Raw genomic sequence first — 9,877 nt, 5'->3', positions numbered from 1 at the left:
TATCTGAAGGGGGCCTACAAGGATGCTGGGGAGGGACTCTTCATTAGCAACTCTAGTGGTAGGACAAGGGGTAATGGCTTTAAACTTAAAACAGGGGAACTTCAGGTTAGATATAAGGAAGAAGTTCTTCACAGTGAGGGTGGTGAGGCACTGGAATAGGTTGCCCAAGGAACTTGTGAATGCTCCAACCCTGGAGGTGTTCAAGGCCAGGCTGGACAGAGCCTTGGGCGACATAGTTTAGTGTGTGGTGTCCCTGCTCATGGCAGGGGGGTTGGAACTAGATGATCTTAAGGTCCTTTCCAACCCTAACTATTCTGTGATTCTATGAAAGCAATCTCCAAGGCCACGGGAACTGGGGGTATTTAGACTGGAGAAGAGAAGACTCAGGGGGACCTTATCGCTCCCTCCAGCTACCCGAAGGGAGGTTGTAGTGGGGTGGGGTCGGTCTCTGCTCCCAGGGAACCATGTAGACGAGGCCCCAGAGCCATGGGTTAGTGGTGGCCTTGGCAGTGCTGGGGAATGGTTGGCCTTGATGAGCTTAAAGGTCTTTTCCAACCCAGCTGGTTCTATGATTCTGTGATGCCAAGAGACACGTTCCCCAGCACAGCCCTGAATTTGTGCTCTTTAAAGCAAGAGGACAGGCCCTTGCTGGGGCAGCTGCAAACTGCCTGTGACAGGGGAGGGCTGAAGAAGGGCATCATTTCAAAGCTTGCAAGGCAGACAGACAGCAAACCATTACTTCTAAACCTGGGAGATGTTCTGCTAAGCACAAGTGTGTGACATCTTGTAGCAGCTAACACCTGAGGTAGGACTCTCCTTCAGAGGAGATGGGCAGCCAAATGAGCAAGAACAAGGAACACATTTAAACTGCTTTGTCCATGGTCAGACACAAGGTTTAGCAGTGCTAGGAGCAGCAGTAACATCACAGCTGAATCACTGCCCTCATTAGCCAGGTTTAGCTGATGGAATTAGGCAGTATTCCCAAGGTTACCTCAAACCAGCTGCAAATAGCAACCGTTTCTCTCACCTCCATTGGTTTCCTGGTACACCACAGACTTCCCAAGCTCAGCACCAAGACGTCTGCAGAGAAAAAGAGGAAATGAAAAATTCAAGAACCCAACATTCCTAATAACCCAGTTCATGATCCAGAGCAGGGCCTGGACCAAACAGGACACATCAACAAAGCACAGCATTGCCTCAGGCTGCAGAGCTACTTGTCCTCCCCTTGACCCAGGGCCTCCTTTCCTCTGACACCCCTGGGGCAGGCTGATGTGTGCTCACTGAGCCAGTCCTCTGCGACTGTCTCCTGATGGCAGAGGACACCTTGCAGGCCTCTGCAATGCCACCTTAGGTGGGTCTGTTGTGAAACTAAACATTAATGATTTACTCAGACTTGAAGAATGGCAACTGAGTCACTTCTCGACTCCCACATCTTGTATTTTTCCCCCCAAACCTTCCTTCTGAAATAACTCAGCTAATTCAAGAGATTTTAATGCCAAAAAAACCCACTAAAAGGTTGCTGATTTTCTTTCAAATTACTCCTTCCTCTTCTCAAATGTTCAACCTACATCATCCATCACAACAGATTAAAGTCCCACACACCCCCCTGCCCTCTCTTCCAGGCTCTGCTTGGTGGCCATGCCATGGATTAGGAAACAGTTTATGTCTGGAAAATGCCTTTGTTCAACATGCCTGGAGAAGAGAAGCTGCATGGAGACCTCAGAGCAGCTTCTGTGTCTGAAGGGGGCTACAAGGATGCTGGAGAGGGACCTTCATCAGGGACTGTAGCGATAGGACAAGGGGTGATGGGTTCAAGCTGAAACAGGGGAAGTTCAGGTTAGATCTAAGGCAGAAGTTCTTCCCTGTGAGGGTGCTGAGGTGCTGGCACAGGGTGCCCAGAGAAGCTGTGGCTGCCCCATCCCTGGCAGTGTTCAAGGCCAGGCTGGACACAGGGGCTTGGAGCAACCTGCTCTAGTGGAAGGTGTCCCTGCCTGTGGCAGGGGGTTGGAACTGGATGATCTTAAGGTCCTTTCCAACCCAAACCAGACTCTGATTCTATGAACATTACCATGGTAGTTTCCTGTCTGCATTCACGTGGACACAAATGAATTAGGACCACCCCTAAAGAGTCCACATCTGTCACTAGCTTTCCCCCACTCTACCACCTTCAGCGGTAGGTCTGTCTCCTTCTCCTCAGCCACAGACTCAGCCTTGTGTTCCACTATCACACAGACTTGGTTTTTCAGAAGCAAATGAGTGGGACAGCCCAACACCAGCACTCTGGCCACCCCGGCTTTGAGCCCACATGCTGGAGGTCTCAGCTAGAAGCTGGCCTGGAAATCCTGTCCAGGACAGCTGCCATAACAGCTACTTCAATGCAACATGATGTATTTGCTCAGCTGGCCTCTAAGCACTTGTTTGGCACACGCACATTCCTGATCCTGTGTCTGGCAGCACATCTGGCAATTGCTGGGGCTGATAAGTGAACTCCTATGTGGAGAATTGTCCATGTGAGGTTGGAAGCAGGCTGACCTGGGTACCAGCTGCAGCATCACCCAGGGGCCATGCAGCCCAGAGCAGACAAGTCACTCAAATCTCTATCAATGGAGCTTTTCCCACCAGCTCCACTTGGTTAAAGCTTGCAGCTGCAATAAAGGCATCCTCAGTACCTTCAGTGTCTTCAGAGCTGGCGCTGAGCAAGAAAAAGCAAACCCAGGGTGGGAAACACAGTAAAGGTGATTTGAAGATGGGATCCCGCTGTCTTTCCCATGACAGTCAGGCATCTACAACCACGAAGCTTTGGCCTTATCGCTGCCAAGTCGAAACGAGCTCAAGAATCACACGCACAAACCAAACAGTGTGTGTGGGGAAACGTTTAGTGACTTACACTTGCTCCTCCAGAGCCACACAGCACGTCTCACAAGCTCGCTTTGGAGGCACGTGCGCCCCGAGCTCACTGGAGACAGCACGTTCCTACCTCACTGCTGGGAGAAAGAATCCATTGCCAACACTGTGCAAGTGCCTTTAGTCAAGCCTGCACCTGCCTGCAGCAGGAAGGAAAGCCTCAAAACCAGAGCAGCCACACACATCACAGCAAAACATCCCTTGGAAAGCAGCGTTTTCCATGCTAAGTGATGGCAAACACGCACAGCAGAGGTCTGTGATGCTCCAAACAGCCTCAAGTTGCAGCAGGGGACAGTTAGGTTGGATATTAGGAAAAAAGTCTTCACCAAAAGGGTTGTCCAGCACTGGAACAGGCTGCCCAGGGCAGTGGTGGAGTCGCCGTCCATGAAGGGATTTAAAAAGACATGTAGATGTGTACCTGAGGGACACGGTTCAGTGGTGGGCTTGGCAGTGCTGGACTCGATCTTAATGGTCTTTTCCAACCTGTTTCTATGGTGTAGCTGACAAGAAGAAACCAGAGGCCAGTGCTCCCCTGTTCAGGCTGCACAGCAGCAATGCAGCTTCTGTGCTGCTGAAACAAGAAATCAGAAAGGGAAGTTTGCTTCCCAATGGAAAGAGGGACACAAACAGCTCAGCTTGTCAAACCTGGCTGCAGACTTAAAGGAATGAGCAGCAGTGGATTGCTCTGGTTGGACAATAAATCTCTCTCTCAATAAACCTCTGCTCCAGCTGCTGATGGCAACAAGAGGAGCAGCAACAGGAAGGATACAGAAGAAACTGTCCAGAAAGGTGCCAAATAAACCCAACCTGCAGCACCCTGACCAACAGGTAGCTCCACCAGTTTACCTTCCACTGAGTCCCTTTCTGAAGGCTTTGAGTGAGCCGAGGCTTCAGCCAGTGAATGAGTCTGCTCAAACCTTCATTTATTTCTAAGGATACTAATGAAGCTCTTGTTGTAAAGCACCAAATTCCAGAGGACCTGCGTCAACAGGGAGACCTGGCCAGAAGTCAAGGGCAGGGCATGGCCGTAGCCACCACAGCCTGGGAGCAACCCTTCCCTCCCATCCCCTTTCCCTTTGCCTCCCTTCAATCCCAACTCTTTTCTCTCAAAACCCTCTCTGTGCAGAAGCACCCAACCAGTCATTGCTTTAAGAGATAGAGAAATTAAACTGACAGCAAGAACTCTGCCTGCATTCAGCTTCAGGCCCAGCAGCACAGGGGCTGGCACTTGTGTGCAGGAAGATTCACACTAGGAAAGATCAGGCTCCACAAGTAACCCAGAGCACACAGCCGTGCACAGATACAGCTTCTTCTGGCAAAAAGAACACTTCAGGTCCTGGAGATAAATCACATCTTCAAGTAAAATGAGCTCCACTGACCAAAGCCCTGTTGTGTGTTGCAGCATTTGGCCACAGGGAGTTGGAGGCTTTTGCCAACAGTGAAGTGTTTGAGGCTGAAATCTCATTTGTTAACCAGCCCCATGTAGACATCTGAGCACATACTTACTTCTGGGAGCTCCCTTCTCCATTCAAGGGAGACAGAAACTCAGTTTGGTGTTGGTTTTTGTTTTAAAAGCAGCACTGTGCACATACAGCCCCAGCACGGAGGGCTGAGATCAAAGTGTTACTACTCCAGGCCGCTCCCAGCTTTTCAAGTCCGTAATGCCAGCTCAGTGCAAGCTTTCCCTGTGTGAGCACTCACTGCTCCTGACTCCACTGCCCTCACACCAGCTCCATCACTAAAGTGCCTCCTCTAGGACCTGATGGCATCTAAGAGAAAAGCTCTCATTACAACTTTAAAAAACTTACTCAGAACAACTGATTGATCTGGAATCTCTCTCTGTAAAGTTGCCCAGGGAAGATGACCTAACCCTCTGCAGTCTCACCACATGCCAAGAGGATATTAAGCTGTAGCTACAAGAATGTTTAGAAAATCTGGTTCAAATTCACAGCCTCAAAGTGCACAGCTCAGCAACCACCTCAATGAGGAAGTGACATAGGAAACTATGAGGTTGTATTAGACTGTACTTTAAAATGCTCCTCTGAAGCCTGTCAAAACCAACTGCAGCAGGCTCCAGAGAGAGAGGACAAGCAGTTAAGAGAGACTTGATGCTCAGCTGAATAACCATTCAACGGAGGGGCAAGTGCTCCTGCAGGATTTCATGCCATCAGAGCATGTCTCAGTACTGCTGAGAAGGACACTCAGGTTGCATTTCCTTCTCCCCCTCTCTGGCAAGCACCAAAAGACATTTGGAAAGTCATCTCCAAAGGAAACTTCCAACTCACAGTGCAAACACTACATGTGAAGAGAAATCTGCATACAAACAAAGCCCTTTGTTTTAGCAATAGCCTCTTCATTACAAACACTGTCACTGGTCCCAGTTCTGCAAACACCACACCTCCAGTCTCCACCAACTACTGCAGATCCAGAAAGAGCTGGAGCTGAGAGCAGAGGATCTGCTCCATGCTTAACCATGGCCACAGCCTGACTTTGAGTTGCTTTCCAAACTCAAGCAGATCTTTATTTAAAGGTCAGACATCCCATCCAGCAAGCACAATGCAGCTCTGGGGTGTATTTCCTAATCTCCCACTACAAAATACAAGACAGGAAAAGGGAAAGGAAATTGCAGCTTCCTGGATACAAGGCAGTTTGTTCAGAGAGTCTTAGAACTACCTCAGTTCTCCTTCACCTCTCTCCATCCACCCATCATGACTGGACACTTGAAGAATAATCCCTACTGCTCATCGGCCACTTGTGCTCTGAGCCATCCAGCACTTGCATCACCTGTTCCAGCCATGCCACAAGCCATGAAGCTGATCTATGGGCAAATACCACACAGATTTTCCTCTACTCCTACAAGAATGTTCCTTGGGAAGGAAATGCCCCTAAACCTGGCACTGGCCAGCACAAAGCCAGTCTGCTCAGCACGTTACATGCCCAAGCTGCACAGAACATCTCAAAGCCCAACTGCTCCATGCACACCCTTCTCCAGCACTGTCCCCCTCCTGCAACCCTCTCCAACTGTACTAATTTTTAGCTGGTTATCTTTGTCCCCTTCCCAAAACCCTTTGATGCAGTTTCACCCTGTAATATCTGTTAGCTTCCTGCCACAGTGCTGCATCTTCTGAGATGGACAAGAGTTGGTGCCACCTCCTCTCCTCCCTTAGCACCACATAAGAGCTCTTTCCTGAAGGCAGGAACAGTATTTGGAGATGGGGGAGAGCAGCATCACAAGGTGATCTGGAGGATGAAGGAGAGGTGACTCCCCTGTGTCATCCTAATGGCCTAATGAGGAAGGCTGACATTGCTCTTCCTCCACCCCGTAAGAACTCCTTCAGCTGAGGAGACTGCTGCAAGTCCTCCTGACACACTGTCCGTTCCAAAAGCAGGGCTCACCTCCTGCTCATCCACAGAAACCAGCACCCTGTTGTAGCACTGGGTACCCAACTCCCTACCACCAGAGATTAGAACACAAGGCTCCATCTTTCCCTCATCACTCCACATTGTTTAGGCTCACAGCCTTGCGCTTATCTTCAGATCAGCAGCATTTCCCATGGCTACTAACCAAATTCATGTCTAGCATACTCACATCCACAGCCTGCAATGGGTTTACCACAGTTTCTCTATGCAGGAGCACCAGGGAAGCATTAGCAAGCTTCAACCAGCAAACCCCTCCAACCCAAACACACCAGCAGGCAGTGGAATGTAGTGCTTGCACCCTCCAAGCCAAGCACTGCAGTCAGAGGGAGATCTAAATGCATCTGTTGGACTCTGGAGAGTCCAACTAGACCTCCGTCCCCCAGCAGCACACAGGCCCATCAAGGATCAGCACTGGTCCCAGAAATTAGCTTTCTCCCCTGTAAAAGTAGCTTTTGATCATGTGCAAAGTGTTCTAATTGCAGCAGGATTTTTCTTTCCATGTGGGAATTGAAAATCATCCCTCTTAATTCTAGGATACAAGTAAACATATGGATTTATTTATGCTTCAGTGGTCCTGAGTCTAAGGAGCATCTCTACCTTCTAAAGTTTCAGAAGGCATTTGGCTCTCACAAACCAGCACCATCTCCTCTCCCTGACATGGCTACAGAAACAAAAGCTCTGAAAGTTCAGAGCTGGACTATCCATTTAGTCACCCATCCCCTAGCCAGACAAGAATGCCCAATGGGAAATGTCAGAGATCAGAACTCCACACTCAGAGCCTGAATCAAAAGCAGCTCTGGAAGTTCTGTATTAAAGAAGTGAGGATATGGAACAGCTTTCACAGGTTTATGTCCCACTGCTCCTCCCTTGGCTTAAGAGGTCAAAAAAAGGCTAAGCCAGGACTCCTCAAGTGTCACTTGCACCATCACACCTACAAGCAAAGAGCAACAGAGCCTCAGACCAGTGTCTCCAGGGGCTCTACTCCTAATATTGTGTGTTGTTTTAAAGTTCTTTTACTACTTACACTAAAGGTCATAAAAAAACTTTAAAAAGCACGCACAATATTAGAGGACACACTCACCCTTCTAAGACTGCTCCAACTCAATTAAGAGGCTCAAATGACCTCCCCAGCAAAGCACAGGCTGGGATGGGACACAGTGGCAAAGGCAGCAGTCACGCAGCTTTTGAAACCTGAAAAAACAAGGGATGCATTACAAACAGCCCCTGAGCTCCCAAGGGAGGTCAGAGCCAAACCACTGCACAAGATGCTGAGAACACCTTTATTTTGGGGAGATTTTTACTGTGGGCAAATCCCAACTATTCATAGAATCATGGAATGGTTTGTGTTGGAAGGGACCTTAAAGCTCATCCAGTTCCAAACCCCTGTCACGGGCAGGGACATCTTCCACTAGAGCAGGTTGCTCCAAGCCCCTGTGTCCAGCCTGGCCTTGAACACTGCCAGGGATGGGGCAGCCACAGCTTCTCTGGGCACCCTGTGCCAGCGCCTCAGCACCCTCACAGGGAAGAACTTCTGCCTAAGATCTAACCTGAACTTCCCCTGTTTCAGCTTGAACCCATCACCCCTTGTCCTGTTGCTACAGTCCCTGATGAAGGTCCCTCTCCAGCATCCTTGTAGCCCCCTTCAGACACAGAAGCTGCTCTGAGGTCTCCACGCAGCTTCTCTTCTCCAAGCTGAACAACCCCAATGTTCTCAGCCTGTCTCCATACAGGAGCTGCTCCAGCCCCTGATCATCCTCGTGGCCTCCTCTGGGACGAGGATGATTCCAGGTTTTGCACTCCCTCTCCAACCCTAACCCTCATCCACATATTCTCATTCTTCGCACCTTCCCATTTTAGCTCAGTCATTGCTCCCAGTTTACAGCTGCATGTCCCCAGGTCTCCGTTCAAGCAGCAGCTGTGCAGCACATACTCATGCTCACACTACCACCCAAGCACTCCAACTCCTCACTGGTGTTACAGCCAAGGTGAGAAGCCCCCATTGCTTCTATTAGAAGTTTGCTTCATGAAGGACAGCCAGGAGGTCATTGTCTGGATCCTGCTGTCACTCAGAGCTTCACTGGGCACGCTGCAGAGGGTTCCAGCAGCACATGGCACAGCCATGGCCTGGGGAAGCCCGTTCCCTGCCTCTTCTCATTGCATCTTTTTAAAAAGTGAGTTATTTTTAAGACGAAGAGCAAAGAATAAAGACTGCTCCTTTGCTCTTTCAGTCCTGACAGCATGGAGCTTACCCTCGGGGGACTTCTGTTATGTTCTGTGTTGACATAACAGGACAAGTCTTGTAAAACCGTGTCCCATCTGCTGCAGCAAAACTTAATTTTTTATAGAGATCTTATTTCCAGAGTTGTATCAGTGACAGAGAACTGACCAAACAGAGCAAAAATACATGAACCAAAAAAAGCTCTCCATTCCCAAACACAAGGATTTCCCTCTCTGCCTCACACATAACGAAGTCCATTGCTATTATCCAACACACATCCCATCAACACCAGCAATCCCAGCCAAACAGCCAAGTCAGCTTCACGAGATAATCTGTTTATTAAACTAGCTGGACATACAGCACAATGTTCTTGCATTTAAGGTGGCAACACACCTCTCTTTATTAATGTTCCAAATTTAAGCACCCCTTGGAGATGGATCAGGTCAGCAACTGCTTTAGCAAGGATGCAGCAAACACAGAGTGAGCCCCCTCGATTTTGGGAGCAGTTTCCTATGAACTGTAGCTACGACACAGAAAGGAAATTCAAGTCCAGCTTTATGATGACAGCTCCCCAAAACACAGATGCCTGTCTTGGAAAAGCCCCTTCAGGTGTGAGTTTGAACCAAACTAATCCAAACCAGAAGATCAAGTGTCAGGGGAAACTCAGTGCTCCTCTGTGCACCAAGAGCCCTGTTCTGGAGTCAGCTGCTACACCCTCACCCAGTGCATCCAAACGCTGTCCAAACTGATGGGCTGAAGTACAAGGCACACATTTCTACCCCTGAACTAACCCCTCCTTTGTGAGCATGTGCTGCCCACTTCTCCTCCCCCACCAAAATGCACTCTGCTTGGTGCAACTGCTGCTAGACTGAGGTCTACTCATGCAACGCTCTGCACACCCCAAGCAGTGAAGCTGTTGGGCAAACAATGTCACCAGCCTGTCACCATGAAAGGCAGCAGAGGAAGTTCTGAGCATCTCCCAAACCAGTTAAAATGCCTTCTGAGGTGTGTTCAGCCAAGTTTCACCTCCTCCCTCCCCAAAAGTAACAGCCTCTACTGCAACCTGGCCTTTCCAACCATGAAATGGATGTCAAAGACACCAGAGGGTCTGTTTCCATCGCTGGATCAAACTGAGTTACCAGGAGGTAACTGGTGCTGAGGAGAAGGGCAGAGGTGCTGAAGACTCCCAGTGCAAACCCTCTGCAGCAAAAGGTGTCCGCAGCCGCCGCCTGTGGCTTGGGAAGGCGGGAGGACGCCAAAAGCCTCTTCAGCCTGCACTGAGGAGCTCGGGGTGGGGGTGGGGGGAAACTTGAACGAGAGGGAACTTACTCCGTG

The 9,877-nt window shown here is 49.5% G+C and overlaps 1 protein-coding gene across 1 annotated transcript in view; it reads right to left on the bottom strand.

Annotated features, from left to right (window-relative positions):
- PRPSAP1 (phosphoribosyl pyrophosphate synthetase-associated protein 1) overlaps positions 1–9,877 on the bottom strand; it is a 25,409-nt gene that overhangs the window by 15,382 nt on the left and 150 nt on the right. Inside the window, 3 exon segments of the mRNA XM_010024198.1 lie at positions 1,028–1,080; positions 2,158–2,183; positions 7,975–7,984. Coding sequence (XP_010022500.1) covers positions 1,028–1,080; positions 2,158–2,183; positions 7,975–7,984 — 89 coding nt within the window.

The sequence above is a fragment of the Nestor notabilis genome, unplaced genomic scaffold (genome assembly GCF_000696875.1).
Source record: "Nestor notabilis isolate BGI_N333 unplaced genomic scaffold, ASM69687v1 scaffold21821, whole genome shotgun sequence".
In the NCBI taxonomy this organism is placed as follows: domain Eukaryota; kingdom Metazoa; phylum Chordata; class Aves; order Psittaciformes; family Psittacidae; genus Nestor; species Nestor notabilis.
This window is presented reverse-complemented; position numbering and strand designations above follow the sequence as displayed.